Here is a 22,215-nt window from a genome sequence, read left to right as displayed (position 1 = left end):
GATGCATAAAGTTGCTCCCAAATATTCTTGAAGGATTTTTGTGGGTGTATGTTGTTGTCTTTCTGCGTAAGCACCTGAGAGGTGAATTGTTGGACCATGGCTTCAATGCATGTCTAGTTTCATAAGGAATTCCCAGACCTTTCACCAAAGGGATCGTGCCATTTTATACTTCCGGCAGTAGCGTATCAAAGTTCTGGATGGTCCACATCCTTTCCAACATTTGGTATTATCATTCCTTTTCGTTTTGGTAAGGGTGTCTCTCTGTGATTTTAATTTGCGTTCCCCTGAGGACTTATAATGTTGAGCACATTTCCTTTGCTTATTGGGCATTTCTAGATCTTCCTTTGTATCGTATCTGCTTAAATCTTTTGCCCAGTTCTCCTTGGGTTATTTTTCTCTTTATTATTCAGTGGCAAGTATATATATATATTTTTTTATACAAACCGTTTGTTAGAGATGTGTGTTGCAAAGATTTTCTCTCATTTTGCTTTTCATTTTCTTGATGCTTTTTAACGAGAAGGTTTTAATTTGGGTGATTTTTTTCTTTTTGGTTTTTCTGTTTTTAATGGTTTTTTTCTTCCGTGTTTCATGCTTTTGGTGTTCTAAGAAATGTTTGCCTACCCCAAAGTTGTGAAGATATTCTTTATTTTATTCTAGTAGCTTTATTGTGGTAGCCTATATGTTTAGGCCTATCTTCAGTCTTGAACTGAGGTTTGTTATGGTATACTGTAGGGACCCAGTTTCTATTTCTCTTATGGATTGCCCTTATTGATTTTCCAGCACCACTTGTTGAAGAGATTTTCCCTTCTTAATTGAATTGTTTTGGCACATTTGTTGTAAATTACTTCACCAAATGTGTGGGTGTATTACTAGGCTGTCTTCTGTTTCATTCATCTATTTGTCTAAGCGTTGGCTTCATTACTGAAGCTCTATCGTAAGTCTCGAAGAAAGTAGTGGAAGTCTTCCAACTTTATTCTTATTTTTCAAAAGTATTTTAACTATTTTTTCCCCTTTAGCTTTCTAAATAAATTTTAAAATTACATTGTTAATTTTTGGAAAATAAACCTCCTAGAAGTTTAATTGGGATGACAATTTAGATGAACTGACATCTTAACAATAATTACTTTTTTGATCCATGAATAAGGTATAACTCTCCATTTATTTATATCTTGTTTAATTTCTCTCAGCAGTATTTTATTGTTTTCAGTGTAGATGACTTACATGTCTTTTGTTAAATGTATCCTTAAGTTTGCAATTTTTTTAAAAGCAACCCATGTTTCTTTTTCTTTTCTTCCTTTTTTTTTTGTTTTTTGTTTTAATTTTTATTGGGGAACAGTATGTTTTTTCCAGAACCCATGAGCTCCAAGTCAAGTAGTTGTTTCATTCTAGTTGTGGAGAGCACAACTCAGTCGCCCATGTGGGGATTGAACCAGCAACGTTGGTGTTAAGCGCACTGCACTCTAACCAGCTGAGCTAACTGGCCGCCCCTGCAATATTCTTTAATCCTATTTTAAATGGTATAGTTTTCTTTATTTTATTATGTAATTGTTCACTACTAGTATGTAGCCAAGTACAATTGACCTTTTTATTTTTAACTTCTATCCTTCAACATTAACAATAACATCTATAATTCAAGAAAACTTTCCAGATAGAAAAAATATACATAGAAGTACATATTGAAAAAGTTATCTGCCCATAATAACTTTTCTAGTAAGATTATGGGCTTTAAAGAAAAGAATTTGACCAGATAAGCAAAAAAGCAAGTTATTTATAAGTAATTTATAAGATAAATAAAATTAGATTATTATTCAACTTTTGAACAGCCATACTTTGTCATAAGAAAATGGAGTCCATATTTAAAATACACAAGGAAAAGAGGTAAGCTTTTGTGAATCAAAACTGACTGACAGAGATATGACAGAAATGCACTTTGAGGGAGAGTATTCTAACAGCCTTTTATGGTACAGATTAAAGTAGAATGTCACATCATAAGGTATGTAAATGTCAAATCACTATGTTATACACCTGAAACTAATACAATATTGTATGTGAACTACACTTTACTAAAAAGAAATTAGTTAATTAAAAAGTGAGATGTGATGACATAACAAAAAAAAAATCTTAGGAAAATCTAAGCCAGCACAGTCTAATAGAACTTTCTGCAGTGATGGAAATTAGTCTTTATCAACACTACCCAATATAGTAGTCACTAGCTCATGTAGTTATTGAGCACTTGAAATGTGGCTTGTGAAACTGAGAAACTGAATTTTAATTTTTTAAATTAATTTCAATTTAAATTTATGTAGCACCATATTGGACAATGGAGATATAGGCAATATAAAGCCTGAATAGCAGACTGGCTAAAAAAATGGCATTAAAAGAGGATATCCAAGAGGTATAATGGAAAAAAAAAAGAAACAATGGTTTCATAGGGGAAAAGAGAAAAAGTAGTTTTAAACAATCCAAAGGCAATGTACTTGGGAAAATGGGGAAACTGATGGTACCATCCAATAAAAAGTGTATCTTATCTAGGGCTATTTTCAAAAATAGATATTTTAACATAGATGAACCTGGAGGATATTATGCTCAGTGAAATAAGTCAGACTGAGAAAGACAAATACCATATGATCTTACTTATATGTAGAATCTAAAGAACAGAATAAACAAACAAAACAGAAATAGACTCATAGATATAGAGAAACTGACGTTTGCTAGCTGGGAGGGGGTAGGGGGGCTTGGGGAGAAAGGTGAAGGGATTAGGAAATTGGTAGTCACAAAATAGTCACGGGGATGTGAAATACAGTGTGGGGAAAATAGGCAATAATGTTGTAAAAACTATGTATGGTGTCAGATGGCTACTAGATTTATTGGGGGGATCACGGCATAAATTGTACAAATGCCTAAAAAAATAGAAAAAAAATTTAAAATAGATATTTTAACAGGTTGAGTTCCCAGTGGTAAGGAGATCCCCAAGTGGAAATGATTATAAACAATTAGAATTCTCACACTGAATTGGGGCAGAAGGAGGTCAGAGAGAGAAAAAAAATCTTTTTGTGTGTGTGTTTTTGACATTTCACTCTTGAAAGATTCTCTTCTGCCTCCATATACCCCTTTTCAGAGGTTGCCTTATCCTCCCCCTCACAGCGAGACCCTAATATATGGCATAATAATGATGGTTCAGAAAAATTACTATTTCACCTACTGAGTGATTAATATGAAATTAATTACTTAAACACTCAGTGGTGTGGAGAGGATCAAGGAGAAATATGGTTTTGTTTTAGGAAGAAAAAAAATACAAAACAAATACTGCTTTGCATACATGGAGTACTTTTCATCCAAGAATCTCTACATACTCAGCAAGCTTAAATAATGAGAAAACCTCAAAGAAAGGGAAGTGATGAAATAAGGAACACAGATACTAGTGTTCTATTTGTGTGATTTTTAAAAAGCAAGCTTGGTGTTTTCCTCTTTTCGTGAATGCACAAGTATAGCCCCGTGTGGCAGCCATTAGATGTTCATCTTTCTGCTGAATGATTTTTCTTGAAGGCCTCCCACTTAAGAGGATAGTAACCACACCCTAACTTTATTGATGTCCTGTGTTCTATTTGCAATGGAAATCCATCGCTATCAGCATAGTGCAGCAAGCATCCTCTGATAACCCAGCCTGCACTGTCCCCATAAAGATCGTTTTGTTGCAGTGGAGCAGATTATCTTCTTTATCAAAAATTATTCAAAACAAACATTCATGAATCTAGGACTAACATGCATTAGAAAGGGGATAGGCAGGGCCTCTTAATGGGTACCCTACGGTGTAATCTTCCTTTCATCTTCATTCAAAATCCCTTGAAGATTCAAGCTCCCCTTTGCAAAAATATAAATTCTTCTAATGACTTATATGTAGTGTAGGGTGCATGATTTGACCTAGTCAAAAGAGACATGCAATAATGTATCCTGGCATTTAATTTCATCTGTTGTGATTTGAGGATAGATGCTGGGTGTATGTTTTATACCTTCTTCACCTTTTTTTTTTACTCCTTCCCTCCTCCATATTTAAAAAAAAAAAATGTCATTCTGCCAAAAGAGAAAAAATACCTTGAAAGATCATGGCTGTTAAGATTTTTATAAAGAGTTTGATGTTCTGTAAAATAAAACTAGCTGCTATGTGCAAAAACAGCTGTTTCTGTTTGAAAAGATGAAGATACAAGAGAGTTCAGTTTTGTTTTGTTTTCCACTCATCTAGGCTTTTGATATATGTCTCTAGGCATATACAGATCTTTCCTTTCTAGCCCACAGCCCTCTCGTATTCTCTGAGCCCAGGACTTCAGATTTGTCCCCATCCTTTCTTAAAAGTCTTTCTTTCACCATCAAGCCAATACATCTTAATTCTCTCATCCTGTACACAATGCACTTTGTTTGTCTGGTGATGTAAGGTTACATTCTTTCCTCATTAGCGCTGAACACATGACACCGTCCGATCACCATTGTCCAATAAGATATCACAGTGACCTTTCCATTTTAACACATAACTGGGAATTTAGGAGAGCCAATCCAACACTTTCCAGATTAAATGTCAAATTCTCAAAATTCAGATGAATTTGGAATCCACCTAAGTATATTTTTCTGCTCCCATTCCCAGTAGTCTACACAGTACACTGATTAGCAGTAACATTTTGTAATATCACTTAAGGCTTTAGCACTATGGAGCTCTGCCAGTAATGGTGTTTAATTCACTTATATGTGCCAATTCATCTCTGTCAGGAGCCTATTAATTTCTTCACTGTTTTACTCTGTCCCTACTCCCTATATAGTGAGACACAATCATCCTTACTTATGTAACCAAAAAACTTAGAGTCTCTTATAAATTATATCTGATCCCACTGCTTTTAGTGACCACAAAGCCTCTGCATTTCTTTTTCAAATTTAAATTAATTTTTGCAAGCTCTTTTCTGTAGAAGCATACAGTGGAACTCTAGGGCACCAAATAGAGAAATCAAAGACAAAGTATAAGATTCTGATGGGCTCTTAAACATGCATCCCTGTTCCAAGGCAGGTTTCCATAATAACGCATGGAAGATGTACTGTTCCCATGAGCACATCTCACTTATAGGGAGGGAATGGTAATGAAAAACAGCCTCTGACTCTGCAGTCAGTCCAGTCATCAGTGGGCAAGATGTTAAAATTCCTGTAGCATTGCTATAAAAGTAAAGAGCCTGTAAAACTCATCTAATTTACACGTTTAATAGGTTGTTTATTGTATGTTAATTATTTTTCAGTAAAGCTTTTCAAAGTGCATAAAAAAGGAAAAAAGGAAAGACCTTGTAATAAATAAAGACCACAGATATAAAATTAATCCCATGGAATATACTGTTGGCATTTCTGCATGGTGTGATCTTGAGTCTGCACACAGGAAAGCGACAACTAAGTGACTAATTAGGAACAATTAACATAGATTCTGGAGAGTAAATATATCATTGTATTAGCATGTAAAATCACATATATCTCTGTTATTGTTCTATATTTTTCAGGATTGGAGCAAAACACCAGGAACTAAGGGAAAAGCAGTTAAGAGGTCTCGTTGATTATACTACCGGTACAGTGGGATCACTGCATGATATGGACGATGATGAAATGGACCCCAATTACGCCAGAGTGAACCACTTCCGGGAACCATGTGCATCAGCAAATGTCTATAGGTCTCCATCTCCCCCTAGGCCTGGACCACTGGGTTTTCCTCGAGATGGTCGTCCACTGTCTCCAGAGAGAGATCACTTAGAGGGTCTGTATGCCAAGGTCAACAAGCCATACCATCCGCCAGTGCCAGTTGACAGGTAATATAACTTATTAAAAGATGAATGTACTTTTAATTCAGTAAGTTTCAAATCATCTGTACTGCTGAAGCAGATAAAAATATATCCTTCAATCTGTTAAAATGGAAATGACACGGTACCCTTGACAAGTGCTATGCTTTGACCTACCTGTAAGGTATCAGCTATCAAAAATAAAACACTAGTCAGTTATAAGGCAGCATGAATGAGTACAAGTTGAGTTCATGGTACAACAGGGAGGAATGTTGTAAAAGAGAACTAATGGTGAAAACCTTGAAGGGATATTGTCCTTTCCTTCTAAAAGCCCTACTGTGAAAGTCTTATTTAAGAAAATGGCATGACGCTTGGACGTGCGGAGTCAGAGACTAGAATGATGACTTCTAAGCAGGCATAAATGAAGCGGAATTATAGATAGCTGCAGAGGTGCAGAGGACTTTGAAAAGTAAGATCAGGATTTTATACTCAAGGAAAATGTGATCCTGTACCAATGTTCATGGATAATCAGAGGTAGAAAGGGAGATAACCTTGACAATAGGAGTTTGATGAAGTAGAGAAAGATAAGAGGTGACAAAGCCAAGGAACTTGAGGTGTAGCAACTAAGGAAAGAGATAACAGGACCATCTGTCAGTACAACTGAAGTAGGTAGGGAATAAGATGATTCCAACCCCACATCCTGCCAGAGGAAAAATGCCTCGTCTCTTGAATGAAAGGCTGATACAAGAGAGTGTTAGTCAATATACATTGTTAGGTGACCCTTGGAATTACACAGGCAAGGAATGAGTTGACTGACCTTGGTTTAATCTGACTACAGCTTGGCAAGCACAAAGAGCTCTCATTCTAGATGGAGAAAAAAGACTTGTTTCCAGATTCCTTTTGGTCCTGACAACCACCAAGTTCCTATTAGTAACCAGCTTTTGTGTGATAGCATGATATACTGCATATGTTTACCGTTTACATTTCCCCAGCTGGGTGATATTATGCACTTTCAATTAGGTTGGGGAAAGGAAGGGAAATCATGGCATTTTTATGCAGACTGTAAAGTATAGCTTCACAAGACTGATTACCTTTCAGAGCCTTTCCAATAACCAAGTGGGAAGGAAGGAGCAATTTTTAATCCTTACTGTCAAGCTTCCAGGTTGATAGTATTAAAGAAAGATGGTCAAGTTTTTCTTTGGGATAAAATGAAAGTATAAATTTCTATGACTGTGTGAGACAGCCATAATTACTAAATTCTTAATTCAAACAAGTGATTAAGAGTTGGCCCTTTTCTTCCAAGCATTTATATAGGGTTGAATTTTTATCACGTAAATGATGATACCAAACATGAGTCTCTTCTGGCCCAGAGCCTAGCAGATCTTACTTTTTCTAAATCAGGTAGGTCTTCATAGCAATCCCCTTTGCACATGCCCACTGCCAAAATCCCAGTGCAGAACTGTTTCTAGAAACTTCTAAAGCCAATATTTCTCAATTCTAATTCCAAGAAAATAAATGAGGCATTCTATTAAAAAAGAAAAAAAAATGTTCACTGGTCAAATAAACCATGGAGGATTCTGGGCTACACATTGAGCAGTTTTCCTTACCGTGGCTTTCTTAGCCCCAGTATGCTAATGTGCACTGTAAGTCTCTAAGAGGAACATACAACAATCAGCATTCATTACTCCCCAGATTTTTGTCACCTAAGGCTTATTTTCTCTCCAGATCTTGTGGTCATTCTTTGGAACACGAGGAGATGCTATCCGGAAGCTAATTTTCACCCATGTACAATAGATTTAACCAGGAAAGAAATTTCTTAAGATAATCTTAACTGGAGCCACTATAGAATGATATTAGGAAAAAATATGTGATTTACTGCCCAGCGCAGACATGTGTATAAGCAATAGTCTTTCCTTTGGCTCTGACCTTTTTGTATTAATAAATGATCTAAAACTCTTTCAGTGAAGTTTTAGACAGGTGTCGTATTTTTGGATAACAGATCAAAGTATGACTCTTTATACTCAGAATTATATTTATTTTGCTTTTATCTTTGATTATATTTAAAGATTATTCTGCTCTTTGTTCTTTAAGTCTGAAAGCAAGTCGTTTTTGTCTGGGCACGTGATAAGCATTCAGCAATGTTAGCTATTATCACCATCGTTGTTATTACTCTCCTTCATCAGTGAAATTCTGAACTTGCCTGATATGCCTGGGACCAGGAGAGTCTAAGGAGAGAGTTGAAATGGGAGTGTCCCTAACATATATAACAACATGTTATAGGACAGTGTCCCGAAGCAGGAACTAGAAGTTCTAAACCTACTACTGTAGATACAGTTAGAAGCATGTCATTCATTTTTGTCATCTGTTCAGTCTTTCACTTTTTCAGTGTGTTCTAGTTACTGTCGTAAGCTCTAGGGATGATACAGTGATGATTAAGATGTGGTCCCAGTCCAGAGGAAGTCACGTTCTAGTTAGAAGGGGGGTCAACTCATGTGAAAACAGATAACAGCAATACACTGTAAATAGAAGAAAAAGAAGCTTTTCATTTCTAACTCTGCTGTTCAGCAAAGATCTTCAAAAGGAAACAATATTTGAACTGGCTCTGGAAGGATTAGCAAGACTTGACCGGATCCAATAGAAAAATTGTTTTCCTGACATAGTAATTAGTGTGTACAGGGGTGAAGTGGCCTGAAAGAGCATTACACATTAAGGAAGCTCAGAAGCATCTAAAACATAGTGTGGATGGGAAAGAAAGTGATAGAAAATGAGGCTGGAAAGCAGGTTAGAGCCAGGTTATGAATGAATAGGTTCCATCTTATGTTCACATGTATTGATTTGTACTAGCTGTCCAGAAGTCTGTGTTAGGAAGGGTTCTGACTGCCATACGACCCGGCAATTTCACCTCTGGGTATTTATCTGCAGAATACAAAAATATTAATTCAAAAAGACATATGCATTCCTATGTTAATTGCAGCATAAAAATGTAATATATATATGTAAATGTGAGACATATATATGTAAAACCTTGGATTGCGAGTAACTTGGTTTGCGAGTGTTTCATAAGACGAGCTAGCATTTCTAATACATTTTAACTTGGCAAATGAGCGATGTCTTGCAATACAAGTAGTTTGTTTCCAGAATGAATCATGCTCATAAACCAAGATATACATATATGTAAAAATAAATAGGTAGAATGGCATCCATTTGGGCTCCCAACATGCTAATAGCAGTTTAAATCATGAGCTTTGGAATGAGGCTGAGCTGGGTCCAGTTCTCTTCTAGATATGACTGTATGACCTTTAGTGAATTAACTTTTTCAAGATGCCGTTTCTCATCATCATGTATATAATTCAACAGATATTTTTTGAGCGTCGCACTAAGTGCCAGGACCTGAATTCAGTGTGGAGGTCATAAGGGAACTAGGAAGATGGGTATCTTCCCAAGCATACAGTCCAGTGGAGGCTACAAAAATGTAAACACAGGATGAGAACACAGAGTGAGAAGTGCTCCTGTGCCGGGAGCACGGGGTACCTGCTGCAGCCGGGGCTGTTGGGTCGGGGGCACAGAGAACAGCATGGAGGTCAGAGGAAGCGTGATGCGTTAGAGCAGCTACAAGAAGCTCAATAAAATGGAAACCTGTGTGAGAGGAGTAAATGGCAAGAGAGAAAATGGGAGGGTCAGAGAGCTGGGCAAAAGACAGATGACAGACTCGGTTAGGAGTTTGGACGCCATCCTGAGAGGTGGGGGAGGGGTGAGGTGGGAAAGGGATCATTGAGGGATTTTGTTTTTTTAAAGATTTTTTTATTGGGGAATTGGGGGGATGGGAACAGTGCTGGGGAATTGGGGGAAGGGGAACAGACAAGTTGCTGTCCTTTTGTTCTTCAGTCTAGTTGTGGAGGACGTTGCTTCACTGGCCCAGGTTGGCACCATCATTGCGCTCTTCCCGGGTGAGGCAGATCAGTCTCTGGCTTCTGGACAGCCACTCACGGCAGCTGCTGGCCACTCACGCTGGCTGCTGGCTACACACGGTAGCCCATGGCAACCCACTGCAGCAAGGGCTGCAGCCTACGCCGTCACCGGCGACTCACAGCAGCCCAGCTCCAGGTTGAGCTGTTGTTCAGCATCTTAGCTGTGGAGGGCAGTGTCACTGGCCCTCATATGTGGGATCCAAACCGGGGCCCTCTGGCGTCCCAAGCCAGTTCTTAACCTTTGCGCCACTTGGCTGGCCCTCATTGAGGGTTTTAATGTGAGATATAAATCCTGGAATTCAACTGGCTGCTAAATGGCCTAGGCACTTTATCCTCACCTCCTTATCTGCAAAAGGAGGATTATAATAACAGCTTCACACATTGTAATAGTTAAATACAATTTTGCATTTTGCATTTTTTGGTATCACTGTATAAAACAAACCTCTACTTGTCCATCTGTCTCTGACACAGGAGCGTATCATATGTGTGTGGCCCACAGTGGTTTTCTAGCAGAGGCAGCTTCTGCCTCTTATCTCCCTGCTTCTCAAGGGTTGGCCCTGAACCTTCAGCCTTTCTAAGAAAAACTGGCTTATAAAGGATTCATCTGTCAGTGATGGTAGTTTAAAAAATCCTTACCGCTATGACAGAATCATAGGACTAGATTCTCATAGTGTTGGTTCTTCCAGGATATAAACATAGCATTGATTCAGTCCTGTCCCCAAAAGCCTGACAACTGCTTAGGGTTTATAGTGTGTTAGTTTCCCACTGTGACACCAGCATTTAAAGGGCCCCCACAGTATATGAACAGTAAAGCCTTATGTTTGGATGCATTTAGAATAGTCCAAAGCAGGGGGAATAGAAGATGTGGCGTTTGACTCAGTTGCAGTTTTCATTAGTTCTCATGATTATTGGACATTCTGTACTAGAGACTGTTTGATCACACCTTATATCAGTAAAAATGTTTTAGGGTGTTAACCTCCCAAAATATATGTACTCGATTTCAAATAATATACACTTACTTACCTTACTAAGATAGTATATGCATTATAACACATATATCCAATATAGAAATGAATACAATGAGATTTTCTTTATTATACAAGTAATAGTTCTAATATTTTCTTCCTCCCCCCAAATGGGGTACACACAGTCCATTTTGGCAACTACTGGTCTCAACTGCAGGCTCCACGGGGGTAGGAGCCTTGCCTGCTTTTGCTTACCATGCATGATCTCCTGAGTTCCTAGAGCAGTGTGTATACAATAATTAATTAATTAATGATTTGACAGAATCTTAGACTTGAACGGGACCTTAGGTGGCCAAGCCTCACACCCCATCATGCAGAGGCATCTTCTCCACAAAATCCCTCACAGGATGTCACTTGACCCACATTGGCACACTTCCAGGGACAAGAATTCATGAGGCATCCTTTTTGTCTTCCAAATCACTCTAATTGATGTAGAAATGCCCACTTTGTAGCTTTCCAAATGCTGTCACCATGTAACATTTACTACAGATCCTGGATTGATCTACCTGGACATGGTATCTAAACCTCATTAATAGCCCTTCAGATATTTCAGTTGACTGTGGCAACCATCTCCATTAGCAAACATTTATTGAACTTCAAACATGTGCCAGGCACTGTGCTCGGAGCTCGCCTTACAAGGATGAAGAAAACATGCATATAACATTAAGAAACATAATCATTTCTTCAGCAGAAACTGTTCTAGCTATCTTAGTCACTTATACTCCATACCAGTAGCCTTCTTGGTAGTCATATTCTGAACACACTCAAGTCTATTGAGTTTTTAGAATCTATGATTGCCCTTTGTTGAGCATGCTGTGGAGAACTGGACACCGTATTTCGGATATGGTCACAAAAGCACAACAATCAGCAGGACTCTTGCATCTCTTGGTCTTAATCCTGTAAATTTACTAATGTGGCCTTAACTTTTATACCAGCTGCGATTATTGGCTTAGATTTCACTTTTAAACTAAACCCTCTATTTTGTTTTTACTTGAGTTACTATCAAGCCAGATTCTCCCAACATATTGTGTAAAAGTCAATCATTTATACGATGATTTTTTTAAATGTAGGGTATTCTCTTTATCCAGGTTAAATATTTCCTTATTAGGTTTAGCCCATCATTGTAGCCAATAAAGACATTTTAAAGTATTCATTTTTGTCCTCCAATGTATTATCTATCTTTTCTAGCTTTCTACCATCCTTATATTTAATCATTGTGGACTCATCCATGTCATTGATAAGATCATTGATCAAAGTCAAGTACAATCCCCGCAACTCATCACTCAAGACCTCCATTAATCAACACTCTTTGGGGTGTTCAGTTAGCTATTAATCCAGTCTACTGTTATCTAGTGTGCATTCCCCAGTTCATCCATGAACACTATGTCAAATTATTACTGATACTAAGGTACATTATGTTTGAAAGAACCCCGACTTACCAATCTAGTAACCGCAACAAGAAAGGGAATTACTTGCTCTTAGTCCTAGAGATAACTTTTTCCTCTTCTCAGAATTCATAAATAATGTGTCCACTTAGACTTATTTATGCAAAATAAGACTTGCTGTGGCCCAGTGTAATTCTGGGCTCTTAATATCTGCCTACTATATACTTACTTATTGACTGATTGACCACAGCTATGAAATTTAAGTGGCAAATGGCACAGCTCCTCAGTGCTCCAGTTAAGCAGCCTTGATTCCCCAGCAGACATTCATCAGTGTTTGTAAGAAACTCTTTTTGAGCATCTGTTGTATTTCGTAGGTTATACAATGAAGTTTGAAAGCTATCCTTACCCCCAAGGAACTCAGTCTAAGAACTGAAACTGTCTCATAAATAATTATACTATAATATAGTCCATTAGAATATATATATATATATATATATATAATATTATAAAAATCATGAATATGCATTCAATTTGGGAAAAACCTGAGGCTAATCCTTTCTAGAATTTTGGTTGAAATGTATTAATTTTTCAAAGCCTCAGCTTTTTCACTGCAAAATGGGGACAAACGTATACCCTATTTCTTATGAATTACTTGTGGATTCAATCAAATCATCCCAGTACCTGGTTCAATAAATGTTGACTATGACTGTTTAGGAAGGTTATTCCACTAAATATTGTTGGACTATATTATATATTATTAGGCTATATAGTAATAAGGTTATTGGATTAAATGTAACTATTTAGAAAAGTTATTGATTATCTCTACCTGTTGACCCTTAAAGTCATGGGTTTAGGAACCAGTTAGTTTCCATCTGTTCCATGGATACATGGTTAATGATTAATTCTTAATCCTAGCCCAGACTCCTGCTGGTGTATTTCAATCATCAAAAAACAAAAAGTAGAAACAGAAGAGAAAGTAAAGGGATAAAAGACAAGAAAACTGGCTCAGATTCTTTTAGATCAGTCATGTAACATGCATAAGTGAAGAGCAGAGTTATTATACACTTACCTACTTTGTCAATTCTTGTCAAAAAACATAACTCATAAGATGTTCCTAAGCTTGTCATCAGAACTAACACTTTCTTCCTGTCATGTGAATGTCCATTTGGTTTGGAGTTGGACAACCACTGTGAACAGTGGTTCACAGAACAGACTAGCTGGATTTCTATGGGCCCCAGAAGAGCTATCAATAACAACAATATGCCAAGTCAGATCCTGTTTTGCTATAAACAACGAAACACCCAACTGATATATTTATCGCACCCTTTAAGGAATTTAGATGGCCCTGACTTCATAAAGTGGCCTCTTTTCATTTTTCTCCTTTGCTTTCCCCAGGGGTTAGGCCTCTTCCTCATGTTGCATCATGATTCTAAGTGGCTTTTGCAGCTCTAGGCTTCCAGGCCATTTTCCAAGGACAAAGGGGCAACTGGCCAATGGAATGTGCCAGTCAGATTTATCTCTTTGAAAAGATTTCCCAGAAGATCCCAACAACTTCCAATTGGCAAAAGCTATGTTTAAAAGCCTCTGCCAATTGTAAGAGGGTATTGAGAAATAGCATTTCATCTCTCTAGTACAGAAAGACAAGGGACAAAGGAATTACAAGTGGCTTTTTGAGAGCCACTCTATGGATTCCACCCCAGATTACTTCTAGGTAATTTCTCTCCCTTTTTTTTTTTTTCACTTCCCTTTAATAATGCAAACGTTATAGATTAATGCTACATAGCACTCTGTTCAAATATATTCTTATTAACTCCCCGTGGGAGGCTATCCTTATTAAGTTGAGCCTCTTTTATAGCTGAGACGGAAATATTTCAGCCTGATGAACTTCTAATATCACTTAAGTAAAGCAAGTGGGGGACATACTTTCTTAGTTTTCATGACCACTGGAAAAGTATGTTTGGGGAAATTCTAAGTTAAGGGTGATGAAGGATAGAAAAAGTGTTAACAGAAAAGCTTCATAACCAGGTGTGAACAGCTGGGAGCGAATGTATCTTGTGCTACTGGGCAAGGCAGGAGAATGGATATTTCATTGTTTGATTTCAGAGATTTGGCATTTGTTTGAGCCACAGCTTTATCATGCACAACTCGTACCTCTATTGGTGTTTGTCTCCCATCTCTTTCTCTAGTGATCTTTCCTGTTAGTTTTACTTTAGTTGGTTTTTGTTGGTTGGTTGGTTGGTTGGTTGGTTGGTTGGTTGGTTGGTTGGTTGGTTTTTTAGAAGTTCTGCTCTCACTTCTGACTCATACTTAGTGAAGCTGTGTGTAGGAACTTGAACAGTGGATACGATAGATTACTTGGAGATGTGTTTTTTAGCTTATACAAACAGAGCTAAGTGATCTCATTTCAATTTGGGAATCCCAGTGATAAATGCCGTTTCCATGGAGAGTTTAAATTCATCAGTTGAACAAAGCAATCAGATTTTTTTTCCTTAGAACATATATTACCATCGATTTTAAGTGACTTTTAAACAATAATGAGAAATCTCTTAATGAAAGAATCTCTATGACCAGATAAGTGCTAATAGTAACTGATATACCATTAACTCTACTTTCCTCCATCCCCTCTCTTTAAAACTTGATGTTCTCATTAATTTCTTTTTTTTCATCTTCTGAGAGCCCTACTCTTGGGACTATGCTAGACTTATGTCTGCCTAAGTTGTCAGTGTCCAGGGGTGACAAATGTAGACAGCTCCTCCTTTATTATACATGAGCTAGACAAGGAGGGTTGGAGCTCAGTGACCATGCATTTCCACCCCCTGCCATCCTCAGTCACTGGTAGTAAGCGAGCATGTGTGAGGAATGTTTGCCAGAGGGTTTCTCTGATTTCTTAAAGCTGTCATTTAAGCATTGACTTGACTGTTTTTCAAACAATTGACCTGATCCTTAGGATATATTCATCTAACTTATCCCATTTACTAAGAGGATGGGAAGGAGGGTACAGAATTTTTTTAGACATTATTAATAACAGACTAGAAGAGTACAGGGCTTCCCGCCTCCCAGAGGGATGCAATTGATATTTTGGAATTGTAACGGTGATATGCTATGATAAGGGTAAGCCAAAGGTGTACTAGGAGCTCAGGAGAGGGGAGCTGACTGCAGATCTGACGGTGGTGCTGGTGGTGGTGGTGGTGGGGTGGGGGTAGGGTCAAAGCAGGCTCCTTGAGGGAATCTATCTTATGGCCTAAAGCACAGGTAGAAATGAATCAAGTGGGAAGAAGAGCACGCACAAAGGCCCAAGGAGAAAACACGGTGCATTTAGGGAACTGCAGAAGAGTTGGAATGTGGTATGTACATTAGAGCCAGCTGGAGGAAAAAGATGAAGGCCATATTGTTGAAGGTCACATAATCAAAGGTAAAGCGCAAGAGCAACAGGGAACTCCTGAAATGAAGATGGCATGTTGAGATTTATGCTTTAGGAAGATAACAAAACTCCTGTAGAGCAGATACGTATTTCACAAATAAGAAACTGGTGGCTCAGAGAAATGAAGAAACACAGGTAATAAGCTGGCGGACCCAGATCTAACTCCAAAACCCATGAATGAGCTTCTAGTTTCTCAGCCTGTAGATTGTAGTGTATAAGCACAACGTGACATCAATCTGATGGAATCAACCAGCATTTTTTTTTAAGAAAATAGGATAGAAAAGTTCATTGCATAGATTGTAGTAAGTGTAAGAATTATTTCAGTTTCTTTAAGTTATATATGTATGTACAATGTACATAGCTCCATATGTATACAGGGTATGTATGCAGCTGAATACTGGGATATAAAGCAAAATGCATTTCTCACTCTGGGTTGTGGAAAACAATGTTGGAAACCAATGAGCACGTGCAAAGAGCATGATGTTGCTCCTCCCCTGCCTGGCACCTCCCCCTCCCTCTCTCCCACATTCATTCATTCATCCATTCATTCTGTTAGAAAATATTAGATGCCTATTATGTACAAAGCACCCTACTCAAGGCTGTGGCGATACAAGGACGTATCAGAAGCCTTAGGCTGCTTGGTAGTAGCTCTAGGTTTGTGTTCATCTCCCACACTTATCCCGGGCTCTTGTGACCTGTGGTTTCCATTAATCTATTAGGCTAAGCCACATACCTTTTCATTACACAATCTTTGCCGATGTTCAAGACAGATTCCAAAGTGCCCTCTTTATAATTTCGGTATTTAATGCAACGTGTAATCAACAATAGGCCATTGTCAGGTCAGTTGCTTTCCTGTATTTATCTTTTCAAACAATAAATAATCAGTGGGATGAGAAAGGGCAATAAAAGGTAGCTTTAATGTTAGCCCTCATCAATAGCCAGCATCTTAAAAGACGCTTGTTAATATTTATATGCTGTGCCCTACCACCCCACTGAAGAGCTGAGGATTGCTAGGAACCCATACAGAAACAAAATCCAGTAGCCACTGCATTGCACAGACTCGCAGTCAACCCTGAGCAAGCACTCCGGATTCTCTCAAACTTGGCCATTACTCAGCCTCTGACTTTCCAAATTGCCAAGACCTCTAAGCCTGAGACTAGGAGGGATAGTCTCTTCAATGCAGACACAGTGGGTTTTGTATGTCAAGGTCAGGAGGTGGCTTGGGCCCCACCGTGCCCATCCTTAGAGCAAAGCCTTACTGGCTGTCCTTATACCACTCCGTCTACTGATTAATTACCTTCTCTCTGGCTTAGCGCCCTCATCTATAAGATGAATATAATCATAGTATCCACAAAAGACAGTTATTACAACAATTTAACTGAGTTCATACATGTAAGAAAAACAACAACAACAACCCAGCATCTGGCAGTTAATAAACACCATGTAAGTTTAATATTATGTATGCGGATATCTGGGCATTTACACCATTCTGCCACTGAGATTACTACTGATCCCCTAGGAGTCTATTGAAGTTGGGAGGAGAATTTCAAAATATTATTTCATTTAGATTTTTTTTTTCAGTTTGAATGGACAGTTCTTGCCAGCACGACCGCATATATTTTTTTTGTTTTTTTCATAACCAGATGCTTATGATTTCAACAGCCACATTTATACATAGTTATGATTATTTTTTAACCCTTTATTTTGAAATCTTTATAAAGTCAAAGGAAGTTGCAGTTATGGTACAGAGAAGACCCTTGTATTCATCACGCAGTTTTCTCCAGTGGTTACATCTTACGTAATTATAATACAATATAAAAACCAGGAATTTGGCATTGGTACAGTGTACAAGTATGTGTATAATTCTATTCATTGTAGCACATGCGTGATCACTGCTGCAATCAAGATACAGAACTAATTCATCACCACAAAAAATATCCCTCCTAACTCTTACTGGTTACACGCCCTCTTTCCACCATCCCCAACCCCTGGCACTCACTTGTCTGTTTCCTATTTCTATATGTCTGTCATTTCTAGAATGCTACATAAATGGATTCACATAAATGGGGACATATGTGACCTTTTTCACGCAATGTAATGCCCTTGCAGTTCAGCCAAGTTGTTGCGGGTGTCAATAGTTCATCCCTTTTTATGGCTCAGCAGTATTCCATGATATGGATGCACCACAATTTGTTTAATCATTCACCTATTGAGGGACATTTTAGCTGTTTCCAGTATGGGACTATTAGAAACAGAGCTGCTGTGAATAATCACCTGCAGATTTCTGTGTGAACATAATTTCTCTTTTTTTCCTCTCCATACGTTTCTATCTTTATTTCCTTTACTTGTCTTATTGCATTGCCAAGGACTTCCAGTACTTTGTTGAACAGCAATGGTGAAAATTAACATTCTTGACTTGTTCCTAATCCTAGAGGAAAGAACTCTGCCTTTCACCCTTGGGTATAATGTTAGCTATAGGTTTTTAGGTAGCCATCTTTATCACATTGAGGACATTCTTTTTAATTCCTAGTTTTCTGAGGGTTTTTTCATAAATGGGTGTTGAGTTTTATCAAATGCTTTTTCTGCATCAGTTGATATGATCTGGTGATTTTTCTTCTTTAGTCTGTTGGGTTACATTTACTGATTTTTAAATATTGAACCAGCCTTGTATCCTGGAATAAAACCCATTTGATCATGTTATATCATTCTTTTCACATATTAATGTTATTTGCTGGTATTATTTATAAGAACTTTTGCATCTATATTCATGAAGGATATTGGTCTGTAGTTTTGGGGGTTGTTTTGTTGTGCTCTCCTTGAGTTTGGTATCAGGATAATACATTGAATGTAGGGAAGTGTTACCTCCTCTTCTTTTTCTGGAAGGAATTTTATAAAAATGGTATAATTTTAAATGTCTGGTAGACTTCTCTGTCAAAATCATCTGGGCCTAGAGATTTCTTTTGGGGGGAGTTTTTAATTATAAATTTAATGTGTCCTTAATAATTATAAGGCTATTCAAATTATGTTATATTATGAGTTCTGATAGTTTTTACTTTCCTAGGAGTTGATCCTTTTCATCTAAATTGTCAAATTTATGTGAGTGGAATTGTTTGTAGTATTCCCTCATTATTCTATTGATAGAATATTCCCTTACTGAATTACAAAATCTATAGTAATATCCCATTTTATTCCTGATACTTGTAATTTGTGTCTTCTCACTTTTTTCTTTGTCAGTCTTGTTGAAGATTTGTTATTTTTATTGATTTCGTCAAAGGACCAGCTATTTTTTTTAAAATCAAATTTATTGGGGTGACAATGGTTAGTAAAATTACATAGGTTTTAAGTGTACACTTCTATAATACATCATCTGTATATCACCAGCTATTTTGTTTTACTAATTTACTGTTGTTTTTATGATTCAAATTTTATTGATTCCTGCTCTTTATTATTTCCTTCCTTCTGTTTATTCTGTTGTTTCTTTTTCTTTCTTCTCTTTTTTCTAGTTTCTTCAAGTAGAAATTTAGATTACTTATTTGAGATTCTCTTCTTTTCTAATATAACCATTTAATGCTATAAGTTTCCGTGTCAGCACTGCTTTAGCTGTATTTCACAAATTTTGATAGGCTGCATTTTCATTCTCATTCAGTTCAGTGAATTTCTTTATTTACATTAAAACTTCCTCTTTGATTCATGGATTATTTGAAAGTGTGTTGTTCAGTTTCTAGCTGTTGAGATTTTTCTATTATCTTTTTCTTGTCGATTTCTAGTTATATTCCATTGTGGTTGGAGAACATACTCTGTAGATTTTTTTTTTTTACTTTTAAAGTTAAAATACCTTCTGTAATTGTGGATTTATCTATTTCTCCTTTTAGTCTTGTCAATTTTTGCTTTATGCATTTTGAAGCTTGTTATTAGGGTCATACAAACTTTGGATTGTCATATATTCCTGGAGGATTGATCCTTTTATCATTATGACTCATTGCACTTACTTGTAGTAATGACTACTGCATTAAAGTCTACTTTGTCTGATATTGCTATAGCTGTACCATCGTTCTTTTCTTAATTTTTCTTAGTATATACTGTTCATCCTTTTACTTTCTATATTTCTGGACCTTTATGTTTAGTGTATCTTTTGTGATAGGCAAATTGTTTTGTTTTCATATCCACTCAGACAATGTCTGTATTTTAATTAAAAGAGTATGTTTACACTTAATGATACTGCAGGTATAATTTGATTTAAATTTCTATATTACTCTCCATTTCTATTCTACCTATTCTACGTTTTTTCTTGCTTCTTTATAGATTATTAATCAAGCATTTTATATGATTCATTCTCCCCCTCTATGAGTTTGTTATATGTTCTTTTACTCTTTTATTACCTTTAGTACTCAGGTAATTGCATATATTCTTGATTTATTATAGTCCAAGATAAATTAGTACTTTCATTATTTCCTGTGCAATGCATGGAACTTGGAACACTTTAACTACATTTAACCCCTACTTTGTTTAGGCTATTTTTTCAGTTTAAATCTATATATGTTTTGAACCCTACAATACACTGTAATTATTGTTCTATATGGTAACTCCTCATTTATTTTTAGTATTTCTGTTTCTCTTTCTTTCTTGCTGAGTATCTTTGCTTCCATCTGGGATATTATTCCTTTTTCCCTTTATAACTTCTTGTGGTATTTCTTGTAATGTGGCAAATCTTCTCAGTTTTTATTTGTTTTAATTTTTTATTTCATCTTTGTTTTTTTAAGTATATTTTCTTTGGGTATGTAGTTCTCAGGTTTTTTTTTTCCTTTTAACATTTTAAAGATATTATTCCATTATTTTCCAGCTTTTGGTGTTTTCAACAAAATCTATTGTCAGTCTACTATTACTCCTTTCAAAATAATAGATATTCTTTTCTTTGACTGCTTTAAAATTTTTCTGTCTTTGGTTTTCACAGTGTTACTATGGTGTGTGTGTGTGTGTGAGTGTGTGTGTGTGTGTGTGTGTGTGTGTGTGGTTAAACTGTGCTAGTATTTGTAGAGCTTCTTAAATCTGTGGTTTAATGTCCTTCATCAATTTTAGAAAATTCTCAGCTGATGTCTCTTCAAATATTTTTCTGTCCCATTTTTATTCTTTCTCTTTTCCTTCTGAGACTCCAACAACACAAAAATATTAGACGTTTTCGAGTTCTTGTCACTCTGTTCTGTGTTTTTTCTCTTGTTCAGTTTGGCTATTTTTAATGCCCTATCTTTTAGTTTAATAATCTTGCCTTCTGCTCTGTCCAGCCTTCCAATAAACCCCTCAGTTTAGCTTTTAATTTCAGTTACTGTAATTTTCAGATTTGAGTGTCCATTTGTTTGTTATACCCCAAGATTCTACTTCTCTGATGAAATTCTCCATCTTACCATCTTACTTCTTGACTGTATTAATTACAGTTATTTTAAGAAGCACGTCCAATAATGTGAATATCTGTGTTAGCAGTGGGTCGCTTTGTTTTGTTTAATTTTCCGCTTGGTTTTCAATCATTTGTTCCTATCTCCTGGTATACTGCTTGAAAAATTGTAGCAATAATCTCAGGCTTATGTTATCTTTCTCCAGAGAGAATTTATTTTTGCTTTCTGACAGGCATTTAGGTAGGGTCATATTGCCTTATTCCAGTCTTGGATTCAGATGTCTGGAAGCTGGGTTTTAGTGCTTTAGGTCTTCCTTGTTGAGGCCCATGGAATGGCAATCACTGTCATGTTCTTGAGTGTTGGTCTCTTGAACTTCACATCAGTAACATTTCTAAAGGCTACTTCTCCCAACCGTGCTCCCCCTGAGAAACCCTGTAGGCCATTGTCACCATTTCAGTGACCACCGTTAGCAGGTGGGAAGATAGGATTGTTTCCTTCTTTTGTAGCTCATGTCTCAGTGTTCTTCAATCATGAATAACTAACCTGGTGGTGCTCCACTTCAGCCCTTTCTCTCATTGTCTGTTTTCTGCCACAGTTTCTTTTCCACTCGCTGCAGCTTTGTTCCAGTCTTTTTCTCCTGGCAGGGAGGCTAGTGTTGGTGAAAGCCAGCAAGTATCTTATGAATTGGTTTATCTGGGCACTTATGAGAGTGAAGACTAAGAGATGCCAAGAAAGAGAAGCAGAGCTAGATCTAAGCATTTCAGAAATTCAGGACATTGTAGTACCAAAAGGCTTATGCATGCTGAATTTCAGTTTAAAAGTCTCAAAAACAACTTTTATGAGTGTGTGTGATTTCTAAGTTTCAAAACTAATTTACTGGAAAACAAAAAATGTAAAGCAGTAGACCTCAATAATAATTTTCAGATCATTTGCATCTACATGCAATTTCAAAGAGGCTCAGTTCATAAATTTCCTTTTGGGTCATTTAATTCTGAGAGGGAATTTCTCCAAATTTAGCTATATCAGATAAAGTATTTCCAGAATCTGCTGAGATGTGGGTTTTAGGATCTAGAACAGTGGTTCTCAACCTTCCTGATGCCGTGACCCCTTAATACAGTTCCTCATGTTGTGGTGACCCCCAACCATCAAATTATTTTCGTTGCTACTCTGTAACTGTAATTTTGCTACTGTTATGAATTGTAATGTAAATATCGTTTTGTTTTCCGATGGT

The 22,215-nt window shown here is 36.9% G+C and overlaps 1 protein-coding gene across 1 annotated transcript in view; it reads left to right on the top strand.

The window, feature by feature from the left end:
* PARD3B (par-3 family cell polarity regulator beta) overlaps positions 1 to 22,215 on the top strand; it is a gene marked incomplete at its 5' end in the record, with an annotated part of 286,988 nt that overhangs the window by 130,914 nt on the left and 133,859 nt on the right. Inside the window, one exon of the mRNA XM_019652918.1 lies at positions 5,526 to 5,828. Coding sequence (XP_019508463.1) covers positions 5,526 to 5,828 — 303 coding nt within the window. The remainder of the gene's footprint in view (positions 1 to 5,525; positions 5,829 to 22,215) is intronic.

Source organism: Hipposideros armiger, unplaced genomic scaffold, assembly GCF_001890085.2.
Source record: "Hipposideros armiger isolate ML-2016 unplaced genomic scaffold, ASM189008v1 scaffold_190, whole genome shotgun sequence".
Taxonomy (NCBI): Eukaryota; Metazoa; Chordata; class Mammalia; order Chiroptera; family Hipposideridae; genus Hipposideros; species Hipposideros armiger.
This window is presented reverse-complemented; position numbering and strand designations above follow the sequence as displayed.